The sequence below is a fragment of the Homarus americanus genome, unplaced genomic scaffold (genome assembly GCF_018991925.1).
Source record: "Homarus americanus isolate GMGI-L3 unplaced genomic scaffold, GMGI_Hamer_2.0 scaffold46197, whole genome shotgun sequence".
NCBI classification, from domain to species: Eukaryota; Metazoa; Arthropoda; class Malacostraca; order Decapoda; family Nephropidae; genus Homarus; species Homarus americanus.
The window spans coordinates 2,222,009-2,238,848 of record NW_024723050.1 but is presented as its reverse complement, the minus strand read 5'-3'; the positions used below and the strand labels follow the sequence as shown (position 1 = coordinate 2,238,848).

Here is a 16,840-nt window from a genome sequence, read left to right as displayed (position 1 = left end):
TGGAGCACTCAGGCCACAACACAGTAGAGAGAGAGAGAGACTGACACTGAGAGAGAGACGACTGCTGAGAGAGAGAGAGGAACTAAGCCACAACACAGTGAGAGAGAGAGAGAGACTGGAGCACTAGGCTACACAGTAGAGAGAGAGAAACTAGCACAACAAGAGAGAGAAGAGACTGGAGCACTAGGCTACAACACAGTAGAGACAGAGAGAGACTGGAGCACTAGGCTACAACACAGTAGAGAGAGAGAGAGACTGAGCACTAGGCTACAACACAGTAGGAGAGAGACAGAGAGAGACTGGAGCACTAGGCTACAACACAGCAGAGAGAGAGAGAGACTGGAGCACTAGGCTACAACACAGTAGAGAGAGGAGAGGACTGGAGCACTAGGCTGCAACACAGTAGAGACAGAGAGAGACTGGAGCACTAGGCCAAACACAGTAGAGAGAGAGAGAGACTGGAGCACTAGGCTACAACACAGTAGAGAGAGAGAGAGACTGGAGCACTAGGCTACAAACAGAGAGACCAGCACAACACAGTAGAGAGAGAGAGAGAGAGACGAGCACTAGCTACAACACAGTAGAGAGAGAGAGAGACTGGAGCACTAGGCTGCCAAACACAGTAGAGAGAGAGACAGAGAGACTGGAGCACTAGGCTACAACACAGTAGAAGAGAGACAGAGAGAGACTGGAGCACTAGCTACAACACAGTGAGAGAGAGAGAGAGAGACTGAGCACTAGGCTACAAACACAGTAGAGAGAGAGAGAGAGAGAGACTGGAGCACTAGCCACAACACAGGAGAGAGAGAGAGACTGGAGCACTAAGCTACAACACAGTAGAGAGAGAGACTGGAGCACTAGGCTACAACACAGTAGAGAGAGAGAGAGACTGAGCACTAGGCTACAACACAGTAGAGAGAGAGAGAGACTGGAGCACTAGGCTACAACACAGTAGAGAGAGAGAGAGGAGACTGGAGCACTAGGCTACAAACACAAGAGAGAGAGAGACTGAGCACTAGGCTACACACAGCAGAGAGAGAGAGAGACTGGAGCACTAGGCTACAACACAGTAGAGAGAGAAGAGAGACTGGAGCACTAAGCAACACAGTAGAGAGAGAGAGACTGAGCACTAGGCTACAAACACAGCAGAGAGAGAGAGAGACTGAGCACCAAGCTACAACACAGTAGAGAGAGAGAGAGACTGGAGCACTAGGCCACAAACAAGAGACAGAGAGAGACTGACACTAGGCTACAAACACAGAGAGAGAGAGAGACTGGAGCACTAGGCTACAACAGCAGGAGAGAGAGAGAGACTGGAGCACTAGGCCACAACACAGAGAGAGAGAGAGACTGGAGCACTGCTACAACACAGTAGAGAGAGAGAGACTGAGCACTAGGCTACAACACAGAGAGAGAGAGAGACTGAGCACTAGCTACAAACGCAGAGAGAGAGAGAGACTGGAGCACTAAGCAACACAGTAGAGAGAGAGAGAGACTGGAGCACTAGGCAACACAGTAGAGAGAGAGAGACTGAGCACTAAGCTACAACACAGTAGAGAGAAGAGAGAGACTGGAGCACTAGGCCAACAACACAGTAGAGAGAGAGAGAGAATGGAGCACCAAGCTACAACACAGTAGAGAGAGAGACTGGACACTGCCACAACACAGTAGAGACAGAGAGACTGAGCACTAGGCTACAACACAGTAGAGAGAGAGACAGAGAGACTGAGCACTAGCTACAACACAGGAGAGAGAGAGACTGAGCACTACAACACAGAGAGAGAGAGAGAGGACTGGAGCACTAGGCCACAACACAGTAGAGAGAGAGAGACTGGAGCACTAAGCCACAAACAGTAGAGAGAGAGAGAGACTGGAGCACTAAGCCACAACACAGTAGAGAGACAAGAGACTGGAGCACTAGGCCAAACAGGAGAGAGAGACAGAGAGACGGGCACAGGCTCCAACACAGAGAGAGAGAGACAGAGAAGACTGGAGCACTAAGCTACAACACAGTAGAGAGAGAGAGAGACTGGAGCACTAGGCTACAAACACAGAGAGAGAGAGAGAGACTGGAGCACTAAGCCACAAAACAGAGAGAGACAGAGAGACTGGAGCACTAAGCCACAACACAGTAGAGACAGAGAGAGACTGGAGCACCAGGCTACAAACAGGAAGAGAGAGAGAGAGAGACGAACACAGAGAGAGAGACTGGAGCACTAGCTGCCAACACAGAGAGAGAGAGAGACTGAGCACTAAGCCACACAGTAGAGAGAGAGAGGACTGGAGACTAGGCTACAAACACAGTAGAGAGAGAGAGACTGACACTAGGCTACAACACACAGAGAGGAGAGAGAGACTGAGCACTAAGCCACAACACAGTAGAGAGAGAGAGAGAGACTGGAGCACCTGGCCCACAACACAGTAGAGAGAGAGAGAGACTGGAGCACTAGGCTACAACACAGTAGAGAGAGAGAGAGAGAGACTACACAACAAGAGAGACAAGAGACTGGAGCACTAGGCCACAACACAGTAGAGATAGAGAGAGACTGGAGCACTAGCCACAACACAGAGAGAGAAGAGAGACTGACAACCAACACAGTAGAGAGAGAGAGACTGAGCACTAGGCTACAACACAGTAGAGAGAGAGAGAGACTGGAGCACTAAGCCACAACACAGTAGAGAGACAGAGAGACTGAGCACAGGCTCAAAGGAGAGAGACTGAGCACTAGGCTACAACACAGTAGAGAGAGAGAGAGACTGGAGCACTAGGCTACAACACAGTAGAGAGAGAGAGAGAGACTGGAGCACTAAGCCAAACACAGTAGAGAGACAGAGAGACTGGAGCACTAGGCTACAACACAGTAGAGAGAGAGAGACTGAGCACTAGGCTCAACACAGCAGAGAGAGAGAGACTGGAGCACTAGGGCCAAACACAGGAGAGAGAGAGAGAGACTGGAGCACTAAGCTACAACACAGTAGAGAGACAGAGAGACTGGAGCACACACAACACAGTGAGAGAGAGAGAGAGACTGGACACCACAAACACAGTAGAGACAGAGAGAGACTGAGCACTAGGCTACAACACAGAGAGACAGAGAGACTGGAGCACTAGGCTACAACACAGAGAGAGAGAGAGAGAGAGAGACTGAGCACTAAGCTACAACACAGTAGAGAGAGAGAGAGACTGGAGCACTAGGCTACAACACAGTAGAGAGAGAGACAGAGAGACTGAGCACTAGGCTACAACACAGTAGAGAGAGAGACAGAGAGAGACTGGCACTAGGCTACAACACAGTAGAGAGAGAGACAAGAGAGAGACTGGAGCACTAGGCTACAAACACAGTAGAGAGAGAGAGAGACTGGAGCACTAGGCAACACAGTAGAGAGAGAGACAGAGAGAGACTGGAGCACTAGGCTACAACACAGTAGAGAGAGAGAGAGACTGGAGCACTAGGGCTACAACACAGAGAGAGAGAGAAGAGAGAGACTGAGCACTAGGCTACAACACAGGAGAGAGAGAGAGACTGAGCACTAGCTGCAGCACAGTAGAGAGACAGAGAGAGAGACTGGAGCACTAGGCTACAAACACAGAAGAGAGAGAGACAGAGAGAGACTGGAGCACTAGGCAACACAGAGAGAGAGAGACAGAGACTGGAGCACTAGGCTACAACACAGTAGAGAGAGAGGACAGACTGGAGCACTAGGCAACACAGAGAGAGAGAGAGAGACTGGCACTAAGCTACAACACAGTAGAGAGAGACAGAGAGAGACTGAGCACTAGCTACAACACAGTAGAGAGAGAGAGAGACTGGAGCACTAGGCTACAACACAGTAGAGAGAGAGAGAGACTGGAGCACTAGGCTACAACAAGTAGAGAGAGAGAGAGACTGAGCACTAGGCTACAACACAGTAGAGAGAGACAGAGAGACTGGAGCACTAGGCTACAACACAGTAGAGAGAGAGAGACTGAGCACTAAGCTACAACACAGTAAGAGAGACAGAGAGAGACTGAGCACTAGGCTACAAACACAGAGAGACAGAGAGACTGGAGCACTAGGCTACAACACAGCAGAGAGAGAGAGAGAGAGAGACTGAGCACTAAGCTACACAGAGAGAGAGAGAGACTGAGCACTGCTACAACACAGTAGAGAGAGAGACAGAGAGACTGAAGAGAGAGAGACTGAGCACTAGGCTACAAACACAGAGAGAGAGACAGAGAGAGACTGGAGCACTAGGCCACAAACACAGTAGAGAGAGAGAGACTGAGCACTAGGCTACAACACAGAGGAGAGAGAGAGAGAGACTGGAGCACTAGGCCAAACACAGTAGAGAGAGAGAGAGAGACTGGACACTAGGCTACAACACAGGAGAGAGAGAGACAGAGAGAGACTGGAGCACTAGGCTACAACACAGTAGAGAGAGAGACTGAGCACTAGGCAAACACAGAGAGACAGAGAGAGACTGGAGCACTAGGCTACAACACAGTAGAGAGAGAGAAGAGAGACTGGAGCACTAGGCTACAACACAGAGAGAGAGACAGAGAGACGAGCACAGCCACATAGAGAGAGAAGAGAGACTGAGCACAGCAACACAGAGAGAGAGAGAGAGACTGGAGCACTAGGCTGCCACACAGTAGAGAGAGAGAGAGAGAGACTGGAGCACTAGGCTACACACAGCAGAGAGAGAGAGAGACTGCCCACAACACAGAGAGAGAGACAGAGAGACTGAGCACTAGGCTACAACACAGTAGAGAGAGAGAGAGAGAGACTGGAGCACTAGGTTACAACACAGTAGAGAGAGAGAGAGACTGGAGCACTAGGCAAAGAGAGAGAAGAGAGAGACAGGCTACAACACAGTAGAGAGAGAGACAGAGAGAGACTGGAGCACTAGGCTACAACACAGTAGAGAGAGAGACAGAGAGAGACTGGAGCACTAGGCTACAACACAGTAGAGAGAGAGACAGAGAGAGACTGGAGCACTAGGCTACAACACAGTAGAGAGAGAGAGAGAGAGACTGGAGCACTAGGCTACAACATAGTAGAGAGAGAGACAGAGAGAGACTGGAGCACTAGGCTACAAAACAGTAGAGAGAGACACACTAGTAGTCCAGGGAATACCAGCATCGTCCGTGATCGACCAGCAGGCAGTGTAGGGAAGTCCCGACAGTCCCCACCTCACCTCCCTCTTGTCTCCTCCTCCTCCTCTTTATCCGACTACTTTTCCACGATTTATCCTTCCCTATACTAAATCCCTTTTATTAGTTATTTTCCTTCCTTTTTCCCCTGTCTCTATTTCCCCCTATATTTCTTGCTTTCATCGTCTGTTTATCCTTTATTTTTTTATGACGTTTCTCCTGTGTGTCATTTTCCAGGTCATTAGTTTTTGATTATTATTATTATTTCTGTCTTCTTTTCATAATTATTCCTTTTTTCAGCTGTGTATTATTATTATTATTATTATTATTATTATTATTATTATTATTATTATTATTATTATTATTATTATTATTATTATTATTATTATTATTTGAGCCTCTCTGTCTCCTCTTTCCTAAAATATTTCCTTCCAATGATTTTATTATATTTCTACAATTCTATTTACGTTTTTTTTCACCGTTTATTCTCTTACCTTTACCTAGTTTTAGGAAAAAAAATTCTGTACATTATTCTTCCCAGCTCATCGCCCGACTCACTGCTTCCCTATAGACCTGACTCACCGACCGATTCACTCACCGCTTATCTATGGGACTAATTAACCGCCTCTGTATGAGACTGATTCACCCTCTGACTCACCATACGCCATCTCTCTGGGTATGACTCACCTACCGACTCACTCAACGGGAGGAGACATGGTGAAATTTTCCGGAGGGATAATTTATGTAATGTCTCTAACCAACACCATGGTTGGCTATCTCACTCCTGTCCCTCGAAGTAATTATTATTATCATTATTATATTATACGTACCACGGTACCAAGCGGCTAATGAGCCGATTAGTGGTTGTTGTTATACAGGAATATAAAACAGGTGTCTGCTACCAAATCGACGTTGCCTGTTTGACCGATTCGCTAACCAATGAGAGGCGAGCTGCACTCAGAACAAGCGTGGTGCAATGGGGCGATTAATTATAACTTGGGGAAGAAAAAAACCGCTTTGTTAGCGAATCAGCCAATCAGGCTATGTCGTTCCACTAATAGATACCTGTTGTCTATCTATGCATGACAGCAGGGGACCACCTTAGGGGAATTGTAAGTTACAGGCTTCGAATAACTATATTACCTTTACCCCCTCCTTCATTACATCACCTTCAGACCAGACAGTAATAAATTAATTCATTATGAACAAGAGGCATCAGCTAAGCAGGCCATAAACTTACGAAGGTACGAACAATACTTTTTTCTCCAGTTTTCAAGTAATGGATGACACAAATAATAATAGATTCACCGCATATTTTCGTTCACTCATTATGAATGGAAAATAAACAAACAATAAACAAGTAAATAATTACAAACTATTGCTGCTAATAATAATAATAGTAATAGCTACAATGATGATGTTAACCCCTTGCGTACGGACTCTCCTCAGCATGTGCAGAATAAAATCATCTGGTGCTAGCCAAATAAAACATTGAAAGTGGCGTCCCCGTGGTGAGGGGATTAATAATAAGGGTCTTAATAAGTGAAAAAAGACACAAATTAATTAACAAAATAAATACAATAAACAGATAAAATAATATTAAAGTGCGTGTCCCCCTGGCGACAAGGTGGTGAACTAGACACTGGCCAGGTCTACCCCGAGGAGGTGCGGGGTGGGGTACATAATTTTCTTTCTATCCTAGCATTTTGTTATTTCTTAACCTTGATAGTTAACGGTGCAGCCGAGGTATGCCAGTGTACTGTTGTCTGTCTGTCTGTGTGTTGGGAGGGAGGGAGGGGGAGTAGAAGGTGCTCACACAACACTCAGGAATGTTCAACTTTGAACTTTACCTGCGGGTGTTTCTGTGGTTCCGGCACCCGCTTACATGTATACATGATTATAAATACATATATACTTATGGTCACACATACACACATCCATACATACAGTACATACTGCATGTATACACATACGTACTATATACTATACATACATATACACACACACACACGTATAAAACACTAAGCAGACATACATATGTATAAACTGGTATGTATTTATGTATATGCATGGTTACCTTGCATACAAATCCTTAGAAAAGATATTTGCATACAATTATGTACACGGATTTCCGTTCACGAGTACATGCAAACCAGTTCATGTGTGCACAAACATTCATATGGAAATATATCGGATTAAATACAGTCGTACATACAGGCCTATACACACACATAAAGGTATACATACACATAATGGCTTACACATATATAGGATTGCATACACACACATCACGTATACATGCTTACATACACACATAAACATACACATATACAGGCATGCATATACACACATACATATAGGCATACACACACTTACAGGTATATACATACACAGGCGCACCCACACATACACACACCTAGAATTACACAATTTTCCTGGTTGGGATAGTAACACGTGGCCGGTGTACAGCCGGTGCCGGATGCCCCCCTCTCGACGCCATCTTGTCCACACATCCGGGAGAGGGGGCCAGATAGTGCTTCACGTCTACCGTCACTTGTATGTTATTACCCTCCTCCTGTGTCCTGAGCTGACGACACCGCACAGTTGTAGAGGTTCAGGCATGGTAGAGTGTTTGTGTGTGTGTGTGTACAGGAGACACCTCTTTATAAATTAACATCCAGCATAAATCATCCATTGGACAAGACTTCCTCCCCAAATGAATAACGTAAGCAAACTTTCCCCAATATCAAGCTCATTTTACACCCATAACATCCTTGTTGATCTCCGTGACTCAGCCTAGTGGAGACTGGAGTGAAAGAGGTTAATGCGATGCAGGGGGAAGCTTATTGTGTAATGGTGTTGTATGTCCAATGTGAAGGAAATCGGACAAGGGGTTACTGAAATATGGTAGGGTGGGCGAGGAATAACATGCATTGACACGCAGTAGTCTCAGTACAGTATAAACACTGCGTGTACTGTAAGTTACAGGTGCCTACACTGTATATATTTATTATATTTTTACATGTCTATGTCTTGTATTATGTGTTATGTATGATGTATGTTGTGTAGTGTGTATGATAATGATAACAGAATTTTACTAAGTTTGAAATGTGTCAATTATAAGCTACGAGGTGAAATTCGGTTATCCTGGCACCCCGCACGGCAGGAACGAGGGCGGACGATAAACAGTGTCCGGTGTGGATAGACAGTCCCGTTAGTGTTTGGTCATATAGGTGCGTTTGGTCCAAGGACTATCTTATCCTTGCGTTTGGTCCAAGGACTATCTTATCCTTGCGTTTGGTCCAAGGACTATCTTATCCTTGCGTTTGGTCCAAGGACTATCTTATCCTTGCGTTTGGTCCAAGGACTATCTTATCCTTGCGTTTGGTCCAAGGACTATCTTATCCTTGCGTTTGGTCAATGTCAGTATATTACTTTTACGGCACTGAAATGATTCTCTAGGAATAAAAAAAAATGACAAAGCAGATGACCTCTTCGTTTTGTGGTTTGTAGCCTACATTAATCTATCCTCATTCCTCAGGCACCTATAATAACTGTCATGTTTGTGGGGAGTAGATGATATGGACGTTAAGCATACGAACATTCTGGATTATTAAGATGACATTTCCGGGAATGCTTATCACCTCTGACGTCATTAGTTTTCGGTTCCCGGAAAATCTGCACAAAAACCTAGTGACGAGGAACTGGTTCACTGTTTTGATATGCTGGAGTACATAGACAACAGGTCTGATTCGCTAAAGAGATAGATATTCATTTATTCAATAAAATCATGATACAAATTTACAATTGATTCAGCATGTACGGTTTATGGACAATGTGGATCTCATGAAAATTAGGAAGCCCAGTTTATTTCACATGGGGGAGGGGTTAGATTAGGTTAGGTTGTTATTGGAGTGTTTAATCAAGTGAATTAGGGGGGGGGGCGTGCTCCTAATCTTAATGAAATCCAACATCACAAGTTCTGTATATACAGTTCATCATTAGAGTGCCGGTAACCCAAACAATAGTTAATTACTGTTTACCATTGTTTGTGTACCCACACTGTCTAGGTACTGTACACTGATTTCATACCTGCATGGTTTATGAACACTGTCTACCTGTATTGTCTATAATGCATGCTGAACTGTGTACCTACACTGTCGGATCTATGATGATTAAGAAACCCCGTTTACTTCACCTGATTATTAGACACCCGAATGTTGACCCAATAAAAACAAACCTAACATAATTTAACTTAACCTAACCCTCCATGTGGTAGTAGTGTCTGATCATCAGGTGGAATAAGCCGGGGCTCCTAATCTTCAAGCGATTCGATTTTTCGTTCACTTGCACCACATTCATTTGGTTGTCTCGTCTCTCACTGATTAGTCAATAAGCCAACGAGATGTCGTCATTTTCCTGATTAAATTGATACCTATTGTGTTTGTGTTTGACAACATGGGACTAGTGTACTTTTTTTTTAATTCCCTCCCGGCCTAATGTTCTGTGAGGCAGGACGTCAACCCACATCCTTCAGTCTTTACTACGAGTTTCTCAGAAGAAAACAATTGTAGAACATGACAACATTGCCTTACAACAACACAGAAAACACTGTGTCCCAACTCAACGAAAATAATAGCATCCAGTATACCTTGCTAGATACGCTCACTCGCCACCAGAAAAAGGGCAAAGAAACTTTTCCAGTAAACTCTGCATTATTTAGAATCCTAATTCGTGCTAAGCGCGTATTCTACATACGTAAGGGCACGTCATCAATAATTATAAACTGAGAGATACATCTCAGGTCAATCTGTAGTGTAGGTGGAATTGTAATTATTTTAAGTTTTTGCTGTAACCCTGAGCAACATGTAAGATATAGTTCTACATTTTCAGTTATGAGTAATTTCACTCTTAAGAACTTTGATATACAGGATGTGGAGCCAGAGCCAGATGGTGATACATGTGGGTACAGTTCTGCACGGCTGGGCAATTAAGGTAGGTAAGATATTAATAAGATCACCATATAAATATACATTGATTCAGCATGTTTATATATAATGCAGTTACATAATACACTTTTTCAGTGAGGGTATTCAAACAATAACCTGAAAATAATAAGTCATCGACCGAGGATGAGCAACAATCCATCGTGTGTTTTCGTGGTGAACCGCCCTCTGCCAACACTTCCCTTGTCACAGTTTAATGTAACTTAAATTCTAGGCAGTCGATTTTTTTCCATCAAAACTGTTACAACACTTACCTATTGGTCCCCGAGATGGGTGTGTGGGTAGTCGCTCTTCCACCAGCCACCAAAACCCGTGCCATAGAACGTGGATGACTCAAACACACAGCAGACCCTGCACGGTCCCACAACAAGGGAATAACAATGAGCTTCACCTTTCGCCATTCTGAACCACCAGACGTGCCGTCTGGTGGTTCAGAATGGCGAAACGATAAGCTTTTCTACTGATCAGCTGACCTCATGATTGTTTTTTATAACCTCAAGCAGGGTGGTAGAGTGGACGATGTCTAATAAGTGAATGATCTACCTTAGTGGAAGACTTTGTTTCATCGGTGAGGTACAGTTGTAGTGGATACTCTTACGCTACACAGTATTCGTCCATGAAAATCTCACCAGCGAATGATTGTTAAAAACTGGAGAATAATTCCTCGAAGATTCGAGACATTTCCTGATCCCGTTCGGTTAAGTTAAACCTACAAATCAGATTCAAGCAGACGTTAATAGACGATTGTCGGTTCTGGGTAAACAAGAAATACACTCTGCCACGATCGTAGAGTGATGCGGTATATATAATTTGTAATAAAAGTATAAAGTCCTGCTATAATAGTCGAGATAAGTTTATTTCTCTTTTAACAGGGCCGTCATTTGCAATAACGTCACCAGTTTCCCTGCAGACGACTTTCTCCAACAAACTCACCGCTGCGCTGCTGCAGTCGGTGGTAGTAGAAAGGACGGCCTCTTCAGGCCCCAAATGCCACGTTCAGGTAAGTTTTAAGGGTGTTTTTTTTTATGGTCTAAGTCATGGACATTTCGTAAATGAAAAAATGTGCCGTGAAGAGCAGCTTCAAACATAGGTTGGATGGTGTTATGAGCGAGAGGGGTTGGGTGTAAATGGGACTGCCCAGTAGGGGCAAAAAACGCTGCAGTTTCCTCCATTCTTATGTTCTTATGGACATAGAAAACTCCCATGTTCACACCAGCTCAGCTGTCATGTATTCTTACCTGGTAGACTTTTTTTCAGTGCATTTACAGAGTGTATCAGTGCTAGATGTAGATATGAGTCAATTTAGAAGTAATGACATTGTCTGGACTTTGTTTTCAGAACGCCTAATACTAAGTAAACATGACAACATAGTGCTATTATTGGTTTGATGATTCACTAATGAACCACTGGGATATATCATTTATATTAATTAATGGGTACAATTTTACCATTCGTATTTGGATGTTTAGATTCGAGATAGGCTATATTGGATAAATTTTAAGTTTTGGTCATCCCTGTACTTAGACATGCAGACTTTGTTTTAAGATGGTTTGCGCTGTGTCGTGAACGATATAGACCTTCATTTCTATCGGAAATCACTAGTTTTGAGTTACTACCACCCCCGTAATCTTATAACTTATAATATAACTTATCATACCTTAACCTAACCTATGACCTGTATTTTCTAATGCGATCGAAAAATGTTTTGCGACAGAAATCCCGTAGAGATAATGTGTCTTATTGTTTAAAGTACTTAATCCCATAGTTAGAATATTAAGGTTCCCCAGATGACCAAAATCAAAATAATACCAATATTGTTTGGAATTCTATGAAATTTGTAGTATGGGCAGCTAATATCCATTGCATTAGTTAATGTGCTTAGTAATATTTATATATTCAATATAGCATTACTGTGTTGCACAGTAAAGCACAATTAATTATCTAATACTATTTATTTACAGAGCCGATCAGCCGAGAAGGTTGGACAACTACTTCCAGGGTTCACCAAGGCAGATGAAAGAAATGTCTTTATGATTGTAGAGTATTATCAAGAACTCCGCCATCCAGCTATGAAGCACGTTAAATTACATCTGTCATCAGAACATCTCAAGCCCATTCCCTGGCCATGGTCGTCCCTAGTCCTTCCACAACATTAAGTATAGACATCAGTGACGAAAACATACATTTTCCAGACATGAAATAAAGAACAGTGATGAAAACTTTCATGTTGGAGTTATCGGTCTTTTGCATCATTCTGGCACCCAACAAGTATATACACACGATGATACTTGAGCAGTAACTTATTTTAACCTAAAAATAAGGTATGCCTGTGTATATCAACATTGTATATGGCCACAAGTCCTGTATTTCTGCTGATAACAACACATAGACCACAGCTAGCTGCCTCCAGGCTTCGCTCGGCGGCTCCAGCCAACAGAGTTTTTCGCAGTCACGTGACTCTTTAGCAACTTTAACCCTTATTTTTTTTTACACTTTTTGGCCCAATTTATTTTAAAATACCATTACCATAGTGAATTTAAGCATTATCTTTACCCATTGACCTATCATCTTACGAAAAAATTCCAACCGACAACTCGTCCATTGTAGTAGACACAGGGGTCTTGTGCACTAAGTAAACAACACCCTGTCGTTTCTCTGCTTCTTCTGTTGTTTGGTCGAATAAAGATGGGTGATGTCACAGCAGTTAAGAAATTGTGAAACAAAGGATTAAATCTTGAGCACCGGGCATAATTTAAGATTCCCAAGAATATGAATATCAAGATAGAAATAATTCAGTCATCTCCATTAAGTAAATCAATATTTCTGCTGACTGACCTACACAAAATGTATTATGCTGCATATGCTGTACTATACGGACACGTATTATAGAAACGTGTAGGAATTCGTGGTATAATGTTGTCTAGCACTCAGGATGGATGGAAACTCTAAGGTGGTTTTCTTGTATAATATAAGTTATATGATAGACAGTCTGGTGCTGGAGGTGCCGTGTGGTGAGGAGCTGCTCAGTAGAGACGTTCGGTGAGTAGCGTGTTGAAGGAGGTAGATGTGCAGGAGCTTCGTTAGAGAAGATGTTGCCTGTTGCTGGCCTCCTGGTTGAATGAAAGCTGGACAGCGAGGAGCTTGCTGGAGGAGGTGTTGCGTGTTCAGGAAGATGGGCCAGAATGAGAGCTGGTTGGTGAGGAAGCTCAGAGAAGGACAGCTGGTGGGTCGCCATGCTCGCTGGCGGGAGCGAGGACCGCCAGGCAGGCGGAGGAGAGGCGAGGGCCGCCAGGCAGCGGCGGAGGAGGAGGTGTTGCGTGTTGTAGAAGTGAGGCCAGAATGAATCTCAATGGAGAGACAGAGCTTATATACCCAGCAGCCGTGAGTCATCTATGAGTCATGTTGGGAAAACCCGAGAAAGTCGCCGGTCTTTGGTTCCGTTGCTAAGATACGGTAACATCTGGTGTCGCCGCTCGCTTGGTTGCTAGGGAAGATGGTAGCAGCTGGTGACGCCGCTACGCAGTTGTAGGGAGAAGTCCACTACACGTGCCTTTAAATAATTATTAACCGAAAAAACAATTAGTGAGCATATAAGGTTAATTCTTTTCAAATCGAATGAAATAAAATGCACGCCCGCACGGCATCTCTCTGCTTGTGTAAACTTATATTTTTTTTACGGGTTGTATGCCTCTTGACCGAGTTTTAATCATGCCGTCACATAACTTTAACTAATTTTTCCCAAATCGAACATATTGTGGTCATAGAAGCGGGGTCTCACAAGTAGTAATAATAGTTTCCTTTTATGAAACACAGACGGGTGTTGAAGGTCAAGCATGAAAAAAAAAACATGTTTAATCATAGGACCATTTATAAACCGACAACAATTGTGTGGAGTGTAAAGGGGGAAGGGCGCTAAATGCCAATATTGTACTATAAAAAAAACATTCCGATACTGTTAGGACTTATAAATTAAATTATGTTTAAGTTTATTTTCTTAATTTATCCCCAAAGAAATTAGTGGTGTTAAGTGATAAAATTCAGAGAAATCTTTACGAAGATTCTATAACCTAATTGTTGCATCTTGAGTCATATAGCTAGCTTAGGTTTATTACACCCAGAACTTTAAGAAATATTCATCGTATGGCTCCTGGGTCCTGGCTTGCCTAAAAGTGAGTGATCCATCGTTAAATATGTTCTTCAAACTTGATAAAAAAAAAATACCGCGCTTTGAAAATTTAGTAGTTGCCAAGTACTGAACTGTTATTAAATGAAATAGTTTCGCATGGGGTCAGGATGTAGTATTTATTATAAAACACTTACATACAGACAATGACAGTCACACTATCCATTCATTACTTTATTTTGTACTTAAAAAATATTGGTACATTCATTAGAAATAAATGACTGAAAATATAGTCATTCAGCTGGCACCGGTCACATTAACAATAGCCGCTTGTAGCGATTCATCTGTTTTAAATAAATCTATTCAACTTGTTATCGCCTACTCGCTATCATGTACTTATTCCTTTGGATATCTCATGTTTACTCCACCTGACCCTTTAATCACTTCACTTACCATCTCTCATTCCACCAGACTCCTCTCATTCACTCCACTAAAAAGCTCGCTTACTCCACCTGATATCTCTCACACACTCCACCTGATATCTCTCACACACTCCACCTGATATCTCTCACACACTCCACCTGACATCTCTCACACACTCCATCCTGACATCTCTCACACACTCTATCCTGACATCTCTCACACACTCCATCCTGATATCTCTCACACACTCCACCTGACATCTCTCACACACTCCACCTGATATCTCTCACACACTCCACCTGATCTCTCTCACACACTCCACCTGATATCTCTCACACACTCCATCCTGATATCTCTCCACCTGATATCTCTCACACACTCCACCTGATATCTCTCACACACTCCATCCTGACATCTCTCACACACTCCACCTGACATCTCTCACACACCCACCTGATATCTCTCACACACCATCCACACCTCCACCTGACATCTCTCACACACTCCACCTGATATCTCTCTCACACCCCACCTGATCTCTCACACACTCCATCCTGATATCTCACACACTCAAGTAGCTCGGTCTGCATTCATGGACAAACACCGGAAACTAAACTGTTTCTGGCCTCTCTCTCTCTCTCTCTCTCTCACTGCAAATTCTAAAATACAGTTGTCTATATGTGTAATTGTAAGTATGTTTTTTTATAAATGTATGTACAAGTGTGTGTGTGTGTGTGTGTGTGTGTGAGTGAATTCAACTATTCTGAAGTAGGTTGAGGTCTTGCTGGGAGCAAACAACACTCTGGAGAGGTGAGGACGTCCCAGGGGGGTGAGGGCACCCCTAGGGATGTAAGGACGACCCTGAGGAAGTGGGGACTTCCCTGGGGAGGTGAGGACGTCCTTGGAGAGATAGGGGCGTCGTTGAAGACGTAAAGACGTCCCTGGACACAGACAGTCCTAGGTAAAGTAGGGAATGTCCTGGGAGTGCGAGGCGGTAGCGGGTCAAGGGAAAAGCAGGGTGTCGATGAAGAGAATGATGCCATTGGTACAGAGGATGAAGTCGTCGCTGACAGAGGCGTGACGGAGGGAGAGTCGCCCCTGAGAAACCGTGAGGTGAAGGGCGGCGCGCGAGGAGTGGCGGGAACGCAGTAGGGACGTGGACCCCTCCTGCAGCGCCCGCGGCATCACCAAGTCCTCCAGCAGGTGCGTGTTGAGGCTCTGTAAAGAGGGCAAGGTGTCAGGACCTCACCTTACTACACACCTACACTGCTAAAATGGGTACTATACCTACCTGCCACCTAATACGCCTTGCTTACTTGCTTCTTTTTTTTTTACTGAGTATCTATGTATTGTTAAGACACCCATCTATACTTACACTACTAGGACATCCATCCACTACACTCACTCTCACTGCTAGGACACTAGTTCGATACACTTAATATTGCTAGTACTTTATACATACTCGTTGCACCTATAATACCTGAACCCATTAAAATAATGTTCCATTAACTCTATGAATACAACGACTTAACCCCGAGTATAATAATCATTATACTCAGAGAAATGGGTCATCATATTCAAATGGTTAAGACATCATGCTCGAGAGATTAAATCATCGTATATTTGGGGTTAAGAGGGCTGTCATCGCCCTTAAGGAGTTAACTCTCACTATAGTAACCGAACTCATCGAGGATCACATGAGGATTAGGCACCCCAGCTTATTTCACACCTGATTAAACACTACTAGTAGGTAGTAGGCAGCTATCAAATAGGGAGGTATTACCGCCTGGGAAGATATTGGAAACATAATGTGTTGTCTAATGGTAGACCCTGCTGCCATATGGCATCACGAAAATTGTGACCAAGTCCCAGGTTGCTGATCTGTCTTTCTGCCTCAATTACACACAATTGCAGGGTCTCAATTGTTTCTCTTACTTGACAACACAACATACATATATTGTTTCTCACTATTTATTTATTTGTTATTTATTTATAATTCTTTATTATTATTATGATTATTATTAGTGTTATTATTATTATTGTTATCATTATTATTTTATTTTACTTTTCATTATAAATTTGATTTACTATGAATAATTATTTAATTTTCGCCCCCCAGGCCCTGATGTGGTGATGCGGGTCAATGACCTGTGC

At 43.4% G+C, this 16,840-nt stretch overlaps 1 protein-coding gene across 5 annotated transcripts in view; it reads right to left on the bottom strand.

The window, feature by feature from the left end:
* Positions 1 to 15,214: 15,214 nt before the first annotated feature.
* LOC121863253 (transforming growth factor-beta-induced protein ig-h3-like) overlaps positions 15,215 to 16,840 on the bottom strand; it is a 34,134-nt gene continuing 32,508 nt past the window's right edge. For all 5 annotated transcript variants that reach the window (XM_042361794.1, XM_042361792.1, XM_042361795.1 and 2 more), the window contains one exon: positions 15,215 to 15,904. In XM_042361794.1, the coding sequence (XP_042217728.1) occupies positions 15,689 to 15,904 (216 nt within the window). In that variant the 3' untranslated portion in view covers positions 15,215 to 15,688. The remainder of the gene's footprint in view (positions 15,905 to 16,840) is intronic.